This window comes from Eschscholzia californica, unplaced genomic scaffold, assembly GCF_041429995.1.
Source record: "Eschscholzia californica isolate CP2 unplaced genomic scaffold, dmEscCali1.0.p SCAF_5, whole genome shotgun sequence".
Lineage (NCBI taxonomy): Eukaryota > Viridiplantae > Streptophyta > Magnoliopsida > Ranunculales > Papaveraceae > Eschscholzia > Eschscholzia californica.
This window is the reverse complement of record NW_028238472.1, coordinates 2,022,242-2,043,080: the sequence shown is the minus strand read 5'-3', so window position 1 is coordinate 2,043,080 and position 20,839 is coordinate 2,022,242. Positions and strand designations below refer to the sequence as shown.

At 36.4% G+C, this 20,839-nt stretch overlaps 3 protein-coding genes across 6 annotated transcripts; all 3 read left to right on the top strand.

Moving 5' to 3' along the window:
- The first annotated feature begins 32 nt into the window (after positions 1–32).
- LOC147536112 (casein kinase 1-like protein 10) lies at positions 33–5,659 on the top strand. 2 transcript variants are annotated; one of them, XM_086644894.1, is made up of 14 exons: positions 33–1,110; positions 1,222–1,262; positions 1,731–1,800; positions 2,052–2,200; positions 2,340–2,435; positions 2,686–2,756; positions 2,976–3,037; positions 3,157–3,220; positions 3,341–3,425; positions 3,670–3,796; positions 4,075–4,148; positions 4,228–4,291; positions 4,607–4,740; positions 5,167–5,659. In XM_086644894.1, exons 1-14 carry the CDS (start codon positions 1,035–1,037, stop codon positions 5,443–5,445), a joined length of 1,392 nt encoding a protein of 463 aa, XP_086501020.1. In that variant the 5' UTR covers positions 33–1,034; the 3' UTR covers positions 5,446–5,659. The 2 variants fall into 2 exon arrangements, with proteins under 2 accessions (XP_086501020.1, XP_086501019.1); XM_086644893.1 differs by having other exon boundaries at positions 424–1,110; positions 3,157–3,425.
- A 3,118-nt stretch (positions 5,660–8,777) lies between these two features.
- LOC147536111 (uncharacterized) lies at positions 8,778–13,874 on the top strand. 3 transcript variants are annotated; one of them, XM_086644891.1, is made up of 6 exons: positions 8,778–9,274; positions 12,197–12,260; positions 12,381–12,463; positions 12,666–12,792; positions 13,026–13,099; positions 13,271–13,874. In XM_086644891.1, exons 1-4 carry the CDS (start codon positions 8,926–8,928, stop codon positions 12,731–12,733), a joined length of 564 nt encoding a protein of 187 aa, XP_086501017.1. In that variant the 5' UTR covers positions 8,778–8,925; the 3' UTR covers positions 12,734–12,792; positions 13,026–13,099; positions 13,271–13,874. The 3 variants fall into 3 exon arrangements, 1 of the variants encoding a protein (XP_086501017.1); XR_015226445.1 differs by lacking the exon at positions 8,778–9,274 and adding an exon at positions 11,644–11,992; XR_015226444.1 differs by lacking the exons at positions 8,778–9,274; positions 12,666–12,792; positions 13,026–13,099; positions 13,271–13,874 and adding an exon at positions 11,644–12,087 and having other exon boundaries at positions 12,381–12,513.
- A 760-nt stretch (positions 13,875–14,634) lies between these two features.
- Positions 14,635–20,346, top strand: LOC147536110 (putative serine/threonine protein phosphatase 2A regulatory subunit B''gamma). Its single transcript, XM_086644890.1, has 13 exons — positions 14,635–15,440; positions 15,970–16,215; positions 16,377–16,482; positions 16,612–16,711; positions 16,844–16,949; positions 17,157–17,247; positions 17,716–17,857; positions 18,335–18,482; positions 18,608–18,717; positions 18,919–19,075; positions 19,161–19,286; positions 19,422–19,572; positions 19,832–20,346. The coding sequence occupies exons 1-12, from the start codon at positions 15,288–15,290 to the stop codon at positions 19,560–19,562; spliced, it is 1,626 nt and encodes a 541-aa protein (XP_086501016.1). The 5' UTR covers positions 14,635–15,287; the 3' UTR covers positions 19,563–19,572; positions 19,832–20,346.
- Positions 20,347–20,839: the final 493 nt, after the last annotated feature.

The following is a 20,839-nucleotide window of genomic DNA, read 5'->3' as shown; positions in this document are numbered from 1 at the left end:
TTTAAAATGTATATTGTTGAAGTTGAACTATTGACTCCTTACGCTTTATTCGTCAGACACTCATTTTGTGAATTTTATCGTGGCTTGCACATTTAGAATATCCTTTTTCATATTATGTTGGTTTGATTGATTGTTTCTTTGGGTTTTCAAGTAGTGTTGTCTTGATTTTATGTTTCAATGTATCAAGAAAGTAATTTGATTCGTCAATTTACATGGAGATAAACGGTTCGAATAGATGGGTTGGTATCCAGTAATATTTAAACGGCTAATTGAGGATTTGGATGGTAACAGAACCAAACCAAATTATGAGTGGTTCGCTAACGGATGACTCTAAAATACCGGATACAAACTAAAGAACACCCTTAGGTCTTGTGATTAATCGGAGCGCCTACATCAGTTGTGCTGGGCGCCTTTAGCCCTCCTGACTGCCAAAAAAAAGTTTCCTTCATTTTCTCTTTCTGTCAACTCTTCTCTGTTAAATTTCCCATACACGATCTTCAAATTCTTCTTCATCGTCGGTTAACTTGCCGGCATTTGATTGATAAAATCTTCATTCTTTTGTCTTTCAGTTCCGATCATTATGGAAAGAAAGATCTTTAGGTATCTTATCATTGTAAATTGTTTATTAATTATCTCCATTTAATATACTAATTTGTGAGAAAAATGTTAGTAGTAGTTGATATCCCTAGAAAATATTTGGTTTTGATTAAAAGGGTTGTCTTCTTCGGTTGGTTAGCGTCAATTTGAAGCAATATAATAGGGTTTGATTTTTTGACGGTAAAATAGGGATTTGTTGTTTATTATTTTTTCGATTTTTGCTGTTGGAGGTTCTTAATCAATTATTTTATCAGAGATTAAGGATTTCGAGCTAGGGTTTTGTAATTTTGTTACTTGGGGATGTAATTTGTTGTTCAAGAAGGAAGAAAAAGTTGGGACTTTTTAGGGTTTGGTTGTTTTTTATTTGGTCTAGTGAATCTTATTTGAGCTTGGGTAGGAGAAATTTCTTCTTTTTTTTTTGAGTAATTTGGTGTATTATGGAGAATTCTATTGGTGGAAAATTCAAGCTTGGGCGAAAGATTGGAAGTGGGTCTTTTGGGGAGCTTTATCTTGGTTAGTTTTTTCTTCTTCCTCTCCAATCTTCTGGATTTGGGTATGTGTTGTCTCTGTTGTTGTTTGTTAACTGTGAATTTTTGATGTTTTTAATGGTTGGGTTTTATTTAGGTACTAATATACAATCAGGAGAGGAGGTTGCTGTTAAACTGGTATGTCTTGGCTTTATTTTGGGTTTGAAATTGATTCTGAAATCAAGCAGATCTTAAGATGTAGATTAAGATCAATTAGCTTTATTTTAAGTCTGGTTTTATTTTTAGGGTTTGCTTCCTTTGTAAAATATTATTAATAGTGAATTTTGCTTCATTTGGGCCTTCAATCTCTCATTTGTGATTTTCGTTAGTAAATTAAGATTTAACATGCTTTGGGTGTTCATTGTGCCTTTTATTATCCCGGACTTCTGGAGAGAGAGAGAGAGATAGAAAAAATGGAACCTAAGATTTTAAGCTAGTTATATGACTTAGTTGGCTTATCAATGATCGGTAGATTCTCAAGGCTATTGGTCTTCCAGTTCGTTGTAACGAACGAAAGAAAAAAAACATGGAAATTGCAAATGGTTGTGCGGATTTGCCCTGAAATGGTTTATTAACGTAAGCTTGTCTTGCTGTTGTGCTGTCTAGGAATCTGCAAAGACCAAGCACCCTCAACTTCATTATGAATCAAAAGTGTATATGCTTCTCCAAGGAGGAAGTGAGTTTCTTTTCTTTATTATGATTTATTTTATCTCAAAAAAATTCGTTCTCTATGGTTGAAGTGTTTCATTTACTCGTCATTTCGATATGAATTGGTTCATTTTTAGACTTTTAGTCAGAGACGAAATGAACCTTTCATCAATAGAGGCAATAGAGTTTGTTTTGTGCACCTGAAAACAATGGGTGCCATCAAATTTATAGAGGAATCAAACTTTAATTGACATATTCTTAAATGTTATTTGTATGAAGCCGGAATACCTCACTTGAAGTGGTTTGGGGTCCAGGGCGAGTATAATGTCATGGTTATCGATCTTCTTGGGCCAAGCTTGGAGGACTTATTCAACTATTGCAATCGAAAGCTCACATTGAAAACAGTGTTAATGCTTGCGGATCAGTTGGTAAGTGCATGTCTCTTCTGCTACTCTACCGGGAGATTATAATTGAAGAGGGCTTATCTCTTGTAATGACATCAAGTTTATCTGTTACTCTTTCATGTTAGCTAAAGCCATCATTTTTTTCCTTCTTTATTTCATCTAGCTAAACAGGGTGGAGTACTTGCATTCTAGAGGTTTTCTTCACCGTGACATCAAGCCTGACAACTTTTTGATGGGTTTAGGACGCCGAGCAAATCAAGTAATCATTTTTCACGTGGAAGTTTATCGTTTCTATATTCAATACGATAGACATAGAGCATGTTTTTATATGTTTTTTGACAGTAACTTGTCCTTTTTTTGCAACTGTGTAAACATAGTTCTTTCCGTAACCTTCGAAACCTTACAATGTCTATGCTGTTCTTAGTCTGATATTATATTTGTCAAATAAACTTGTACTACAATTTTATATAACGTTTACTGAATTATTGTGGTATAACTTGCCCTCTCAGGTGTACGTCATTGACTATGGTCTTGCAAAAAAGTTTAGGGATCTGCAAACACACAAGCACATTCCTTACAGGTATAACAATGTTGTTCTGTTCCTTCTTGACTCGTTCCGCAAGGACGAAGTCAATTCCATTGATTCTTTGGCCCGGTTCCCCCGGTGAACTCGAGGGAGCTGCCAGCTTTAGACTTCAGAGTCAATAGAATGAAGCTCAGCGGGTGGCCCTGCTTCTTGCTACCATGTATTGGTTTGTACACTAAGTCCCATGAAGACTAATGCATTCTTTTCTTGTAGAGAAAACAAAAATCTAACCGGTACAGCTCGTTATGCTAGTGTCAACACACACCTTGGAGTTGGTAGGTTAAAATTTTATGCTAGTTATATAATTTCTGAACTGGGTTTCCATTCTCAGTTTGAAGGGTCAGATACAACTTAGCTTTATATCAGTTTTAATTGGAGTCTCCTTCCTTTACAGAGCAAAGCAGGAGAGATGATTTGGAGTCCCTAGGTTACGTGCTTATGTATTTCTTAAGGGGAAGGTACAGTAAAAGTAAAGCAAATCGTCTGGTTCCTGTTCTTTTGTTTCTTGTTTTCCATTTTTACTCGATCCTGAATTTATTGTTTCCTCTGTTTCTGATTCACTTTAATTTGTCTATCAGCCTTCCCTGGCAGGGATTGAGAGCTGGGAATAAAAAGCAGAAGTACGATAAAATCAGTGAAAAGAAGATGCTAACTCCCATAGAGGTATTGTCCTTTTTCCGCACTCTGTTAAAATTATAACTTCAATGCTTCTGTAGAATTTTTACCACGAAGTTATAGCTCTTATATGAGGGATAAAGTCCTACTGAGAGCTAGGTTTGGGATACTGGATCTGGGCTCTAGTGCCTTGACTTTCAGCTCATGCTCCGTTCTTCTTTTATGCTGCATCTAAAGAGGTTAACTGGTGCAGTTTGAAGTGAATTTTGTGATTTTTATTAATACTCAACAGGTTCTTTGCAAATCGTATCCATCAGAGTTCACATCATACTTCCATTACTGCCGGTCATTGCGGTTTGACGACAAACCAGATTACTCGTACCTGAAAAAACTATTCCGTGACCTATTTATTCGAGAAGGTAAATTTCAAACCTGTTTCTATTTCGTATTGCATTTTGGTTGGCTGTTGGAGTTCTTCCAGGTTGGATTTTTGAGATCAAATAGGAGGGTAGATAACTTCAAACCTCTATATCTATACCCATATATCCTAGTTGGTAAAGCCCTAATCTTCATTAACCTTAGTGATGTAAAGGGTTACATATTATCCATGAGTGAATACCTTGTAATGGCTTGTAATTTATCTGAATATATGAAGTTGTTTTGGATGATCGGATCTTTCACTTTGTACTTGACTCAGGTTATCAGTTTGACTATGTATTTGACTGGACTAGCCTGAAATATCCTCAGATTAATTCCACCTCAAGATCACGCGTAAGTGCATCTAGACTGTCTTATTTGGATTTATATCCTTCAATTCCGTGTAGTTTCTGAATTTATATATCATTTACAGCATTCCAGTGGAAAATTGGGGCCAAACCCAGGGCCATCTGCAGGAAGAACTGAGCGAACTACAGGTTTGCTTCTTCTTTTTTTCTTCCCTTCTCTTTTTCTTGGCATAGTTGCAGGTAAAGAACAAACCCTATGTGCAGAACATGGTTTAGAACTTTGTGGATATCTCATCCAATTCGGTTTGACTTGTTTTGGGGGAATTTTCATTTAGCAGACTACGCAAATACTTAATGAAGTTTTCTTGTACTTGATTAAAACTTCCAGCCGTATTTTTTTTTTTCGTTTTCCTAGAATGCGTAGTTTATCCTTAGGTGCTGAAATGTTCTCTATTTTCTCCAAAACATATAACACTTCGCGATTTACATTAATTTCTTTAACAGCGGGACAAGATATTCGAGAGAAATTCTCAAGCGCAGTCGATGCATTTGTCAGAAGAAACACCACAGGTTCTGGCTCACATGGCGATCACTCCAAGCACAAGAATTCAATGGATGCACCATCATCCAAGGAAGTGGTAAGTGATTTTGACTTGAGTAGACACTTCTTGTTAGGTGTTTTTCGCTTCCTTGCAGCTATGGTATTCCCCAAGGCTTCTTTTCTGCCCACTTATTCTGACAAGTAATGGTGTACCCCACTCCCCTTCCCCAAATTCAGATCTGAAATCTGATCCGGGACACATTGTAGAATGTTTGTTTTTGTTTGACTTGTCTCAGCGACGGACTTGGCCCGATTCTGAGTCCATTTCAATAGTCATAAAATCAGTCTCAATTATGAGTCCATTGTGTGAAATACTGTAACTATTATGAACATGACCAAAACAAGAAAGATGTAGACAATTCAGACTCGAGCAAGTCAGACTCAGACAATGAGCAAAACAAATACCACTTTAATATCTTTTTTTGAAATGCATCTCAACTTTGTTTTGATTGTGCTTGACAAGGCACCTGGTATTGAAAGAGGACTTCGTTCTTCATCCCGCCACGGCAGCACTTCGAAGAGGAATATTGGTTCAAGCACCAAACCTAGCTCTGGGGAACCCAGCGAAAGTAGATCAAGTCGTCTCCTCTCAAGCAGCAGCCGCGGTGCTACTCGTGGGACCCAACCTGGGCTTGAATCCAAGTCCACATCCATCTCTCGTATTACAAGTGGAAGAGCACTTCATGATGATCCTGTTCGTAGCTTTGAGTTCTTAACAATTGGTTCAGAGAAGAGGAGGTAAGAAGTGATCTTGTTTCCAAGATTTTTTGTTGTTAGTTATATAACTATAATGTTAATACTAGGCATTCGAGATTTAAATCAGTTTTATGGCTTTTGGTGAGTCATTTTTTTAACCTTGGAGAAGTCATTTTCTTGACTTTTAGGAAGTCATTTTATACTTATTTGTTTCGAATTGCATCTTATTTAAGTCAATTCCACTTATTAGTTAATCCCTACCGGAAGCGTCTTTGTTGAAGTGTGATTGAAGTAGTAGAAAGAAATTAAAAAAAAGTGTACGTTATCAATCAATTTAAGAATCTCTTTCAACAAAAAAAAATCAATTTAAGAATCTCACTTCGATAAAAAGTTGTCTTTTGACTTCTTAGCCAACCTAAAAGATTCATTCTAATATCTGCATTATGTACCTTCAAGTCTACAAAGTATAACCTACGTTTCTTTTCTCTTCTTCTTTCTTTTGTGTATTAATTTATCTTTTTATAGAGAAAAGCAAGCTTAACAAACGTTCGATTATGACAAAAGATTCAAATTGTTAAGAGTATAGGATGACCCATCGGTTCAACAAAAAAAAAAAGGATGACCCATCACTAAGTAGCGAAATTGTATGAACATTTGAGAGAAAAAGAATAACAATGGCCAAAGGTCGAAATGGTCAAGCTTAAGTCATTGGGTTCTGGTTCGGTTTTGGTGAACACATAAGTGGATTAGGTTTGGGTTTTAATTGATTCATCTATCTCTTTTTTCATAGGGACCCGTCTAAATGGTATAGAGACACGGTCAAAAGTCCTAACTTATATGATTTTTTTTCCCTCTAATTGTTTGTTTAAATGATTTAGAAAGTGGATAAGATAAAGGATTTTTGAGTTAGAAGTCCAATTTTTGGAGGGTGAACCCAAAATAAATCCAACCTTGTCAAAAAATGAGTTTCCAGTCCAAATGTCAGGACAACTCATTGTTTCATGTTTTTTTAATCCCCCTTTTGCCCTTGGACGGGACATGCTGACGTTTCCTGACCAAAAAAATCTGGATGGTAAATAAAATAATTTCCCGTACACAAAAAAAATTCAAATTTTCAAATTTTTTTGAAAGTTCAAACAAAATTTCAAATTCCCGCCCAGCAAACCATCTCAGCCCGGTAAATAAAATAATTTCTCGTAGACAAGAAAATTCAAATTTTCAAACGAAATTTCAAATTCCCGCCCAGCAAACCATCTCTTCCCGGTAAATAAAATAATTTCCCGTCAAATTTTTTTGAAAATTTGAATTTTCAAACGAAATTTCAAATTCACGGTACAGAAGTGTCTAGTATAGAAGAAAATTTTCGGTAAATAAAATAATTTCCCGGTCACAAGAAAATTCCGGGTACAAAAGTGTCTAGTATAGAAGAAAATATCCGGTAAATAAAATAATTTCCCGGTCATAAGAAAATTCCGGGTACAAAAGTGTCTAGTACAGAAGAAAATTTCAATAAATAAAATATTTTCCCGGTGCGTCAGACAATTTTTCAAAAAAATTTTGTTTCTCGGGAATTTTTCGATGGCAATTCCGTAAATTTCTGACCCGTACAGATTCTGGTGGACGGGTTGTCAGATTCTTTTTCAGACAAAAAATGGTTTCCCGAGAAAATTTCGATGGCAATTTTGTAATTTTCGATGGCATGAACCGTAAATACTTTTTTTTCCAAGGGTCATTTCGTCATTTTTTTTCCCAACCTGACTCTTTGGACCTGCCTTTCATTTTTTGGCTACTTAGGATGGGAAACCTATTTCCTCCCTCATTTTGGATGGTTAACCCAATCCCTCTATTATAAATTGTGGAGCACGTTTTTTATTTGATTTGGAGTATTTATAGTTATTAACGAAATTTTAATTTGCTCTAAAAATCAATCAGACAGAATCGACCATACCGTCCTTTACTCATACTAAGGGCACCCCTGAATTTTGGGAGCCCCGGGGCTTTTCTCAATTCCAACGTTGGGCTCCCAGTAGGGGCCCCAAATTCAAAAAAGAAAATCAATTATTATAAATAAAATTCATTAAAATTAATATTAATTAAGATTTAACAAATAACTAAAATTCATACATAATCAAAACAACTAAAATTCATTTTCCTTTTTTCAATTTGAGATCAATATCCTATGAAGAGCAAGTTGTTCGGGATCCATGTTTGAAGTATCTTTTCCCACAAAGTCTATCCCCATTTTCATCCGTTGAATCTTGTTGGTATCTAGTTGCACGTCTAGTTTTTTGTCTTCCACGACTAATTCTTTTGCTTTCACTTCTAATTCTTTGTGTTTGACGTCTATTTGTTTCTCTTGAAGGAGTATACTTGCATTGATAAGTTTGTCTCTACTATCCTGTTTCTCAATTTTCTCTTTCCAAAAATCAAGCGCCGCAGAACTAACACTACTCTTGGATTTATCTCTAGCCTCCTTGCTTGTTTTTCTTTCAAGTGTTCTTTGTTGGATTGTTAAAGGAGATCCTTCGTCTTGGTCTAAAGAAGTTTTTCTTTTGTGTGACGAAGATTGAGATAAATTTAATGACCATTTGGGACGGTCTTTCAAAATCTTATAACAATGTTCGAACTTAAACTCTTTGTTGCCGTTTTGGTTAAACAATACTTTTGCGGATTTCAACTGCAAAAATAAAATTTAAAAATTTCAAATATGTGTCAAAAATAAATTATAATGTTGTCAAAATGTAATATGAGTAATTACCCGATCATCATCATTTTCTTCGCTTTTTGGGTTCCTTTGCAACAATGACAAATACCCACAAAACTTCGCGCATTGCTTGTTAATTTCACTCCAACGACATTTAAGACCCTTTGGTACACGATTTTGATTTGTACGCTCGTTGAAGTGTTCGACAATCTTGTTCCAAAAAGTACCCGCTCTTTGATCATTGCCAATAATCGCATCAGTGACAATATGTAAATAAGCATTAACGAGCACATTATCATCATCATTAGTATAACGCTTACTAGAAACCGACGACATTGGCGTTTCATTACAATCAAAACTTTCTTCGACCCCATCATTCGATAAATCAACTTCATCGGCATAATTGAAATCGGAGTTTAACATTTCCGCATAACCTAAATTATTCAAATTGGCATTTGGATCTATCGAAAAAATAAAAAAGAATGGAGGAAGAGAAATTGAGAGAGAGAGAGAGAGAGAGAAAAATAATGCAAGAGGAATGGAGGAAGTAGTATTGAGAGAGAAGGAGATGTGAGGAAGTAGTTTGTGGGTGTGGGGTGGGGTGGGGTGGGGTGGGGTGGGGTGTGTTGTGGGCTGGGGTGGGGGGGGGGGGGGGGGGGGGCACTTTCGGCCTCACAAGGGCGGTGGTTGGTGGGAACTTTCCCTTTTATCTTCACGGCCGATAGGTGGTGGTGGGTCTCTCCTTCTGTATATAAACAACGGAAACTATTGTGAAGAACCACACTTATTACAGGCAATAGAAGCTCCGACCGATTCCCACCCATGGCGACACCACCAACGCCACCAGTTGCTCGGCTTATTTTCCCTCTCAAGAAAGGTTTTTGTGAATCCTCCTCCACGAGTTGCCATCGGCTGCGGCGGGAAAGAAAGTGTATAATACCAGAAACAAGTAGAAATTTATCAAATTCTGACCCAAAAGGAGGATGGTTACTTATGATCGACCACGACGACGGTGATGATAGTTGGTCGGAATTGGGAAATTGCTGTTATCTGTGGAATCCAGTTACTTCAGAGAAGATTGAGTTACCTACTACTAGTCTTAAATCGTCCTCCTCCGATTTGAGTCAGGAAAAGTTTGGTCTGACTCATTGTGTTTTGTCTTGTTCATCAGGTAATAATAATAATTCTGTTTCAATGGTTTTCTTACTCTTTAATCCTATCATAAGAAAAACTAATGATGATAAAGTAGACTTCTCTAGTTTGTCTCCCTTGCTTTTATTTTGCCGACCTAGAAGAGATAAACATTGGGGAAGAAAGAAATTAGATGATGGTTATTATTCTGTTAAAACCCTAATTAGTTGTTCCCCACCAAATAAAACAACTAGTACTGAATTATATCTATTGTCTTATGGTTGGAAAATTATCAAGATTGATTTTTTTGATGATGATGATGATGAAACCTTAGAAGAACATATTATAACCACCTATTGTGGTAAAAATGTTTTTATTGATCTTTCATCTTATAGTTTGAGTACTAGAAAAAAAATACAAAATATAAAATCTGTTGGTGATGAAATATTTAAGGTTATTATATATTACAATCATGAATTTGTTCACGAAAGTGTAGTGGAGATACTAATTTACAAGATGGATAAATCTACACTTGTTTGGAGAAAGGTTACAAGTTTGGGTGATCATGTGCTTCTTATTGGTGAAAATTCTATGACTGCATCTTGTTCGGCTTCTCATCTCGGTCTTAAAAAGGGTTTTGTGTATTATACAATGACCAAGGATAAGAATTTGTATAAATTCGACATAGAAAATAACAATGTTCTTGTTTCTTTGTCTGTCGATGGTTGTATTACGAATGAAGAAGTTAGGAATGTCGTGTTGACAATGGGAAACATGAGTAGTGTACAAGAGATTGAGAATGTTTTTTATCAGGGGCAAAACTATGATGAAGGTAAACGAGAAGGTGTATTTACTTTTGACATTCTTAATGAGGATATCTTGAAGTCGATATTTAGTTATTTAAACCCAATTGATTACTTACATTTTCGTGATGTCTCTAAATCAATTCGATTGACAATCCCTAAAGTGAATTGGAAACTTTCTTCCACTGGGACGAAATCTTCATATCCGTGGTTGGTTTTATATAAGAAGGAATCCCCCATCTACACATTCGTAAACCCAATGACCAATAACGACAAGTATCTCATGAACCTAGGTGCATTTGGATTGTCAGGTGCTTCAATCCGCTATTCAAAGGGTGGTTGGTTGTTGATGTCTAAAGGAGGGAGAAAAGTATTCTTCTTCAATCCCTTCACAAAAAAGACGATTAAGATCCCCGACGTATTCGATGAAACAGGTTCTACATTTAGTAGGATGTCTTTCTCGTCATCACCAACTTCTTCAGACTGTGTAGTTTTTGCTATCTCTATACGTTCCTACACCGGAGTTAACATTCGCTCCATCGGTCGAGGACAAGATTCTTGGTGTTATCAAAATATCGATAGTTCAAAGTTACCTTCCGCAGGAATACACAAGAAATTTGTGACATGTCTTGCCAATCTTATTTTTCTCAATGGAGCTTTTTATTGCTTAGATTCAAACGGATTTTTATTGGTTTTTCGTTCTAAGGATGCCTTTGGAAAATGGAAACTTGTCAAAACACTTCAAAGACCAGATACTTCATTTAGTCGATGTTTCTTGGTAGAGTGTGATGGCAATCTCTTATCAGTATTTGTAGGGGATCTAGGAGAGGGGATTAAGATTTTTAGATTGGGTTCGTCCAAGAAGAAATGGGTTAAAGTTGAAAGTTTGGGGAAGTATATGTTGTTCATAAGTGATATCTATTGTATCGCTGCTATTGCTTCTAATAGTAGCACGGAGAATAATGTCTACCTGTCTAGATTTCATGGTGAAAGGATTTTATTCTATTCTCTTAAAACAGGTATGTATCATTCCGTTGGGAGTCGACATTCTTTGAAGAATTTTTACAACACAAAGAACCAATTGCTATGCAGTTGGGTTGAACCCAATTGGTCAAATAACACGGATGAAGAACTTGACTGGTTTGGAACTTAGTTTTCTACTTTTGAGTTCATGCTGATTTTCGATTGAAAACAAATGCAATTAGGTTTGACATATTTAATTTATTTCTTTTTTCCTTTCCTGCTCTCTTATTTAAACAAACTACTTCTTGTTGTTACTTTTGTCTTCATTAATCATATTCTTATTTAATGCCTTAGCAAAACGAATATTAGGTTTTCATGCTCTCTAGTCAAAACCCCCCAAAACTGTGTATAATAACACAAATTTTTGTCGAGGTTTTGCATATACTCTCATATGTATGTTTTTGAATTTCTTAACATGATATATGTAGTACACACTAGGTTGAGTTTCGTATCATACCACATGTGCTGTATGCATATACAAAATATCCTATCATATATCATATAGAGAGAGATACAATATACTCACACACACACACGAGTGGTCGGGCAGACGAGTGGTTAGGCGTAGGACAGGGTGAATCGACCGATTTTCGATCCTTAAAAGTCTGTGTGTACTGACTGCTGAAGGCTTCAAGTTTCAAATTGTATAGTGAATTCAAACATTAACTTTGAGCCTGTAAATTTTGTTGTGAGCTCAAGCATTTGGCAAGACCTTCATTTAAGGTGGTAAAACAGTTAGCAGGAGAAAATTACTCTTAACTTGGCCTCAAAGTCCACTCTGGAACTCATGGCATGGCACATATCCCACAGATAGTCCATGGAGGAAGAATTGTGCCCTTTTATCTCATTGCTGTAATAACATCCTGAGTCTGAGTCTTCATTAGGGTCATCTTTGGGAAAAGATCATTTCAGAATCAAGTCTCAAAGGCAAGGTAAGAGCACAACTCTATTGTTCAAGCTGTAATACAAATCAAAAATCTAACCGGTACAGCTCGTTATGCTAGTGTCAACCCACACCTTGGAGTTGGTAGGTTAAAATTTTATGCTAGTTATATAATTTCTGAACTGGGTTTCCATAAGGGTCAGATACAACTTAGCTTTATATCAGTTTTAATTGGAGTCTCCTTCCTTTAAAGAGCAAAGCAGGAGAGATGATTTGGAGTCCCTAGGTTACGTGCTTATGTATTTCTTAAGGGGAAGGTACAGTAAAAGTAAAGCAAATCGTCTGGTTCCTGTTCTTTTGTTTCTTGTTTTCCATTTTTACTCGATCCTGAATTTATTGTTTCCTCTGTTTCTGATTCACTTTAATTTGTCTATCAGCCTTCCCTGGCAGGGATTGAGAGCTGGGAATAAAAAGCAGAAGTACGATAAAATCAGTGAAAATAAAATGCTTCAATGCTTCTGTAGAATTTTTACCACAAAGTTATAGCTCTTATATGAGAGATAAAGTCCTACTGAGAGCTAGGTTTGGGATACTGGATCTGGGCTTTAGTGCCTTGACTTTCAGCTCATGCTCCGTGCTTCTTGATTTCTTTATGCTGCATCTAAAGAGGTTAACTGGTGCAGTTTGAAGTGAATTTTGTGATTTTTATCAATACTCAACAGGTTCTTTGCAAATCGTATCCATCAGAGTTCACATCATACTTCCATTACTGCCGGTCATTGCGGTTTGACGACAAACCAGATTACTCGTACCTGAAAAAACTATTCCGTGACCTATTTATTCGAGAAGGTAAATTTCAAACCTATTTCGTATTGCATTTTGGTTGGCTGTTGGAGTTCAACTTCAAACCTCTATATCTATACCCATATATCCTAGTTGGTAAAGCCCTAATCTTCATTAACCTTAGTGATGTAAAGGGTTACATATTATCCATGAGTGAATACCTTGTAATGGCTTATAATTTATCTGAATATATGAAGTTGTTTTGGATGATCGGATCTTTGACTTTGTACTTGACTCAGGTTATCAGTTTGACTATGTATTTGACTGGACTAGCCTGAAATATCCTCAGATTAATTCCACCTCAAGATCACGCGTAAGTGCATCTAGACTGTCTTATTTGGATTTATATCCTTCAATTCCGTGTAGTTTCTGAATTTATATATATCATTGTAGAATGTTTGTTTTTGTTTGACTCGTCTCAGCGACGGACTTGGCCCGATTCTGAGTCCATTTCAATAATCATAAAATCAGTCTCAATTATGAGCCCATTGTGCGAAATACTGTAACTATTATGAACATGACCAAAACAAGAAAGATTTAGACAATTCAGATTCGAGCAAGTCAGACTCAGACAATGAGCAAAACAAATACCACTTTAATATCTTTTTTTGAAATGCGTCTCAACTTTGTTTTGATTGTGCTTAACAAGGCACCTGGTATTGAAAGAGGACTTAGTTCTTCATCCCGCCACGGCAGCACTTCGAAGAGGAATATTGGTTCAAGCACCAAACCTAGCTCTGGGGAACCCAGCGAAAGTAGATCAAGTCGTCTCCTCTCAAGCAGCAGCCGCGGTGCTACTCGTGGGACCCAACCTGGGCTTGAATCCAAGTCCACATCCATCTCCCGTATTACAAGTGGAAATACACTTCATGATGATCCTGTTCGTAACTTTGAGTTCTTAACAATTGGTGCAGAGAGGAGGTAAGACGAGAGGGAGATTATGGTTGTTGTTAGTAATACAACTATAATGTTAATACTAGCCATTCTAAATTTAAATCAGTCTTATGTCTTGGGTGAGTCATTTTTGAACCTTGGAGAAGTAATTTTCTTGACTTTTAGGAAGTCATTTTATACTTATTTGTTTCCAATTGCATCTTATTTAAGTCAATTACATTTATTAGTGAAGCCCTACGGACGCTTCTTGAAGTGTGATCAAAGCCGTAGAAAGAAATAAAAAATATCGTACGTGATTAATCAATTCAAGAATCTTCACTTCGATAAAAAGTTGTCGTTTGACTTCTTAGACAACCTTAGAATTTTTCTCTACGAAATATAAATATTAACCTAAATAAACAATCGCATCCTTGTCCTTGATAAAATCAGGTCAATCAATTCCAAATGAGTGTGATACGCTTTCCTCCTTTCTTCTATCTATAGTCCAAACTTTAAAATAATAAACTTTATTTCTTTCTCTAAGTTCGATTTCTAAGATAACTCTTTAAAGCCTCTGAAGTTTAGATAACAAGTTCCAATTGTTCACAAAATTCAGGCCAAATTAGAATTAACCATATCTCCACATACCCTAAATTTTAAAGTCTAGCTTCTATTAAGTTTCATATCCATTACCCTTTGGTGCAGCAGGTCTCAAACTCATGAAGTCGTGAGATCAAGTTTCGGTGAAAGCATTTGCTATCAAAATTTATCCCATGTAATTTAGACAATATATTAGAGAGACAATATATTAGGTAGTTCTCGTGCTCATCACATTTTCGTGATGTATTAATGCTTTGTAACGAATAACATAAGTGGATGGATTTCTCAAAAAAAAAAAAAACCAAAAAATCGTACTGTAGTCTTGGGAGGGCCCTAGTGACCGACTAACTGTATTTAAATTGAGTAAGTGGGTTAGGTTCGGGTTGGATGAATACATGAGTGGTTTAGGTTCGGGTTTTAATTGATCCGTCTATCTCTTTTTGCCTCTTTCCTTTTGTGGTGGTGACTGACTTCTCTTTCTCTCTCTAAAACTTCTCTCTTTCTCTCTCTAAAACTTTATTTTCAAGGGTTTCGAGGTCTCGAATCTTTCTGAAAAAAATGCCAGAAAACCTGTGATCTGATCTCTCTCTTACCAGACAAAATTTCTACTTCCCCTCTGAACCCCCGCCCCCCACCCTCTTCTTCTAACTTTCTCTCTCTAACTCTCACGCGGGGAAACCAGAAACCCATACTCGTCGTCTCTGATATTCGAGCTGTAGATTTGAAGTTTAGTATTATTGATTCTTAAAACATTATTGAAGAATTTAGACGAAATTGTACAAGAAAAAGATCTGAAGATCTAGAATTTTTTTTTTGAACAGCTTGGGGAAATCTAGGGTTTGTTGATAATGGTGTTAATTGATAGAAGATTGATGATGTGTAAAGGTCTTTTTGGATTTGGGTATAATCATTAAGTTGGAGAAGTGGGTATTGATTTATTTTATAGGGTTATAATCTGGTGATTGGATTTGGGGAGTTAGGGAAATTGAAATTAGGTTTTTGTTTGTGGAATTGGGAAATTAGGTTTGATGATGGATAGGGAAGTAGTGGGGGATGTTACATCCTTAGACCCAGAATTATTGCAGCTTCCTGAGGTATCTCCATTGGCAATCAAATTGAACCCTTATGTTGCTGAGGAGCTATTCTCTCAATGGCTTTCACTTCCCGATACGAATCGACTGGTAATTAATTCTCTTGTCATTCATTTAATTGTTGAAAATTTCAATTTGGGTAATCTTGTTATATATATATAAACTTTTATTCTGATGAACAAAATGTGGAAAAAGAATTCTCAGAAACAGTATATTGAGAGTAATTGGAGGTAAAGTTTGTACATATGTGATATGTGATATCAGAAGTAGTGAAAACCTAACCCAGTTTCTCATTTCCTAGCTGGAATAGTCTTACATCGGTTCGAACAGCTTGAGCTATAGGTGTGTGCTCAAGCTTAGTAAATACTAAATACCATGGCCTTTTGGGTGAGCTCCTGGAGCCTTCGCCAAGAACAAACTTGTACCAGGCTTGGGTTTGGGTTTCAAATTTGGGGACATATTGATAATCGCTAACGCTTGGGGGGTTACATTAGGCTAAATTCAAATAACCTTCAAATGATAATCAAGTAAATGCAACGTAGTTACTGGGAAATTGGAGATACCCATGAATTAAAAAAAAAGTTTTAGATGCTTTATCGTTGTTTTTGATATCATGCAGGTAAAATCTTTGCTTGAGGATGCTAAATCAGGTTCTCCTTTGAGTGTGGCTGGGAGTTCTACCAGTTCGAATGCTGCTTCGAGCAATTCATTACCTTCCATGTTTCCAGCAGGCAGTGCACCCCCACTTTCACCTAGAAGTTCATCTGGTTCCCCTCGTGTTATGAAACGCCAAGGAGCTGGTCCTTCTTCTTTGGGTTCTCCTCTAAAATTAGTCAGCGAACCAGTAAGAGAAGTCATACCGCAGGTATTGATTAACTTCTAAATATCAGTATTGGGATTCCATCATTTTCTGTTCACTTTTAATGACTCGAAGTTATGTCAGATTGTCAGTTGGTAATGCATGCATGATATCTTTATATATTGTTCTTTGATATGGAGCTTGATAACGCACTTGGATGCTTTCAGTTCTACTTTCAAAATGGTCGCCCACCGCCGAATGAACTAAAAGAGCAATGCTTGGCTAGAATTGATCAGCTTTTCGCAGGCCACCCAGATGGACTTCAAGTTCATGGTGAGATAACCATCTGATATGTATATCCTGTGTTTTTATCAGCTTGTCGCTGCATTTCAAGTCTGAAAAGTTTTTTTCCTTTAATTTAATGTCATAATTGGTAATATTCATTTTGTTTGTTTACTACAGAGTTTAAATCAGTTACAAAGGAAATCTGCAAGTTACCGTCATTTTTCTCCAGCTCTCTTTTCAGAAAGTTTGACATAAACTGCTCTGGAACAGTGACAAGGTAAGGCCTATTAGATTTGTTTGCCTTCTTATCCTTACAAAAGAAAACTATTGAACCTTTTCATTTCATGCGTCAGAGAATGATTTTTTTACCTTTCTTCAAATACGCTTTCCTTTATGAATATATTTGTAGGGATGCATTTGTTGATTACTGGGTCAACAACAACATTTTGACGATGGATATAGCAACTCTAATATTTACAATTTTGAGGAAACCAGAAAGCAAGTTTCTTACACAGGTCTCTTCTCTTCCTTCTCAAGTCACTGCTTGCAAATACCCTCAAGTTTGTTTTGATCAGCCTGGACATAGATCTGCCTCAGAGTTATAGTCACCGTACGAAATGAGCTGGTTTGCTCTGAAAAAGAAATGATTGCAGTTCTGAGGCAGGATCCATTGTCCTTCTTCTTCTCCTTTATGCATTGTAAACTCTATGTCTTGGTCGCAGGAAGACTTTAAGCCAGTCCTGCGAGAACTTTTGTTAACTCATCCTGGGTTGGAGTTCTTGCAAAGCACACCAGAGTTCCAGGAGAGATACGGTATGCTCTTATTTTGTTAATCAGTTAAACATGTCCTTTGATGCCACCGGTACTGAGTTGTAGTTTCACTGTAGAACTCTTGCCTAATTCTTCCAGTGGAATATTGATATGTTAGGATTTCTACTGCAAAGTTGCACGTTTGTTGTTACGTTATCTCGTCTTATCTAGTATGTTATTGCATCTGTTAGATGCAGAAGTTCGATTCACAGATTTTATAGTTTGTTGGGAAAGCCATGATAGTAATTTTTTCGTATTCTATTTCATAAACCTTTGCTAATATTATGATGTTTCGTTGTTGTTATTTCCCATGTACGTGCTTGAATTACTTGTATATGCATGTTATGGCTCTAGTTTTCTTCTCTCATATTTATGGTGCTAGAATATATTCATAAACATTGTAACTACTGTTAGTGTGCTCTTTGATTAGATGGATATGTCATGACTAAAACTTATGTTTCAATGAACCAGCGGAAACTGTCATATATAGAATATTTTTCTATGTAAATAGATCAGGCAATGGCCATCTTACCCTACGGGAGCTGAAACGTGGAGATTTAATTGCTGCAATGCAACATGCAGATGAAGAGGAGGACATTAACAAGGTTTTGAGGTAGGTTCGTAATATTCAGTAGAATAATCATAGAAATTGATTTTTACGGTAGTAAAAGTACATTTGGTTTTCATTTTGGATACAACTTTTATTCAACGAATAGGTAGGAAGTTTTTGGACTCTTTACTTGTTTCTCATATAAATCAGCAATTTCTTATTTATCTCTGGTACGTAAATGAACAGCAATCCTGCCATCTGCTATTTTGTAAGCCTAGAGTTATTGGGTCATCAAATGTACATCTGCACTAGGCATTAGTCGAAGTTTCCTTCAATTCATTGTTGAGGGTAGGTTCATATTAATATATTATATACATACATGCTTTATAATTAGTAGTTATGCATCAATTGTTGAGGATGAGTTGGTAGTAGCTATTATCTGAAAGGAAGAAAAAAGTAGATGTAATGAAATTGAAAGAGTAATGCTGGTAGAGTTAGTTCAACATTGATAGATTCTCTTGTATTCCTTTCTTTGAACAGATATTTCTCGTATGAACACTTCTATGTTATATACTGCAAGTTTTGGGAGCTCGATACAGATCACGATTTCTTGATTGACAAGGAGAATTTGATTAGATATGGTAACCATGCTCTTACTTACCGGATTGTTGATAGAATTTTCTCACAGGTGTGCATTGTCATTTTTTCCATTTCGTTTTTGGGTAAACCGACTTCCTTAGTTTCAGTGAAGGAAAATTTTAATTTACTTTGATTTCTTTTCCGTCATCTTCTTTTTGATTCTATCCTTCTTAGATTCCAAGAAGATTTACTTGTAAGATTGAAGGGAAGATGGGGTATGAAGATTTTGTTTACTTTATGCTGTCGGAGGAAAATAAATCATCAGAACCTAGTCTTGAATATTGGTACGACTTTCTGGACTCGCCTACGATTTAGGTGTAAAGAGTAGATGTAACAGAGCTGCAATTTTGAACTAAACTGATTCCTTTCCCATCTATTGAGCTGCATGTGATGAGATTCTATTGCAAAACTTCCTTGGCCTATTTTGGATTGCTAATTATTTATCTATTATTATCCTCTTTAAAGGTTCAGAATTTATTTTTCAGGTTCAAATGTATAGATTTGGATGGGAATGGTGTACTCACACCAAACGAAATGCAGTTCTTTTATGAGGAGCAGTTGCATCGAATGGAATGCATGGCCCAAGAACCTGTGCTCTTTGAGGATATTTTATGTCAAATGGTTGACATGATTGGACCAGAGGTTAAAACTCTTCACATAGTGACAGCTTAGTTTCCTCTATCGTAGATATCTTTTTTTAGATGAACACACCCAAGTTTTCTTGCAGGATGAATGCCAAATAACATTACGTGATTTGAAGGGCTCCAAGCTTTCAGGAAACGTCTTCAATATCCTTTTCAACCTCAACAAGTTCATGGCTTTTGAAACTCGTGATCCATTTCTAATTCGTCAGGTACGTGTTTTTATTACCTTTCTTCTTCCCAGTCTATGTGATCTATATATGCCTCAGTGGGGTTGTGAGCCAACAATATGGTGGTATTAGTTACTGCTTTAGTGAGCTAATGATGTGATGTCAATGTATGGTCAGGAACGTGAAGAACCTACTTTGACAGAGTGGGATCGTTTTGCTCATAGAGAATATATCAGGCTTTCGATGGAAGATGATGGCGAAGATGCCTCTAATGGTAGTGGAGAAGTTTGGGATGAATCACTCGAGGCTCCCTTCTGAAGGAAGTGAGGTTAGTCTCTCTCTCTCTCTCTCTCTCTCTCTCTCTCTGAGACCATCGAGAAAGCCCAGAGAAACAAAGAGTTCCAGTGGAAGATTCTCTCTCTGGAGTAGACTCGGCCAAAGTCCCAACTGTGAACTTATAAGTTTCTCATGTGCATAGAAGGCACATAGATCTTCAACTGACTCTTTCAGTGGCAATTACCCAACTTTTATTGAGTGAACTTATAAGTTTCTCAGTCAGCAAACTTATCTTACTTCTTCACCTGCAGGTGCTTACTCTAAGCTGCTGGATAAGCACGAACCTGGTCTCTGAATGGAGAAACTCATCTGCCAGGCTTAGAATCAATGACCAACTTCATTCGTGTAAATCCGAGCATGCCCATGTCAAAATGCAACTCAGATGAACATTTCCGACCAGCAAACACCCTGAATCTCCGCAAAGTCGTATTGGAGAGTGTGAATAGTGACTAATCATCATCGTTATCTAGGTACAACAGTTTCGGAATATTGTTGTTCGTGTTCCTTATCAATATCGGGGGAAATTGGTTTCGTGTCTGGGTGTTTTTTGTCATTCCGAAATGTGGGCAGGCGTTTTTTCGTTCAGCTTTAGTGACAGATGTTGTTTTCTTTTTCTTGCGTTGAGGGGCGATAACATTTCAGTTGTTTCAACCATTTTTTGTTTATTTTATGTAGACAGGTTCGAAGTATTGTTCTTTTTTAACTGAATTCAAGAATTGATGGTTATGGATGAAGTTGGACATTTATATCTATTTTAGTTTGGTCATCTCTTTTTTTTTCTTTGCTTTCGAGAGAACAAATTATGCTTTAAGAGGGTTAAATCTAACAATAAGTGTTATGATTGTATTTTTTTTTTACCAACGTTTACTTCGGCGTTATGATTGCTGAGCCGTCTTATAAGTCCTATGTGAACCGAAAAAAAAAAGATAACAGTAACAACCCTAGCATCTAACTAGTGAACTATTAAAAGATTGGGTTAAAAGGGGTTTACTTGCCAACTAGAGGTTCAAATTTGCCCAATGTTCAATTTTGGCCCGCAAGACCATATCTTAGTCTCCATTTGTTAACTTTTCCTTCCTCTCTTTACCCATACCTAATAAGGTCTTTCGGACTATAGTTCAGATCGAAGTTCCCCAGGAAGCTTCAAGTTCAATATCAAAATTGATTTTTTTTCTTTGTTGAAAGTCTTTAGAAATGCTTGGCGGTCATTGTCCATAGATGATAAAATAGGGTAAGAAAGTAAAGAAAATTTAATTGTT

Bases quoted from the DNA above. Each gene is read 5' to 3' on its own strand.
- LOC147536112 (XM_086644893.1), top strand. From the start codon at position 1,035: ATGGAGAATTCTATTGGTGGAAAATTCAAGCTTGGGCGAAAGATTGGA. The intron at 1,801-2,051 runs GTGAGTTTCTTT...ATTTGTATGAAG, and splicing joins TATGCTTCTCCAAGGAGGAA to CCGGAATACCTCACTTGAAG. The intron at 4,741-5,166 runs GTAAGTGATTTT...GTGCTTGACAAG, and splicing joins CACCATCATCCAAGGAAGTG to GCACCTGGTATTGAAAGAGG.
- LOC147536110 (XM_086644890.1), top strand. From the start codon at position 15,288: ATGATGGATAGGGAAGTAGTGGGGGATGTTACATCCTTAGACCCAGAA. The intron at 17,248-17,715 runs GTATGCTCTTAT...TCAATGAACCAG, and splicing joins AGAGTTCCAGGAGAGATACG to CGGAAACTGTCATATATAGA. The intron at 18,483-18,607 runs GTGTGCATTGTC...TATCCTTCTTAG, and splicing joins TTGATAGAATTTTCTCACAG to ATTCCAAGAAGATTTACTTG.
- LOC147536111 (XM_086644891.1), top strand. From the start codon at position 8,926: ATGGCGACACCACCAACGCCACCAGTTGCTCGGCTTATTTTCCCTCTC. The intron at 9,275-12,196 runs GTAATAATAATA...CTTCCTTTAAAG, and splicing joins TGTTTTGTCTTGTTCATCAG to AGCAAAGCAGGAGAGATGAT. The intron at 12,261-12,380 runs GTACAGTAAAAG...TTTGTCTATCAG, and splicing joins ATGTATTTCTTAAGGGGAAG to CCTTCCCTGGCAGGGATTGA.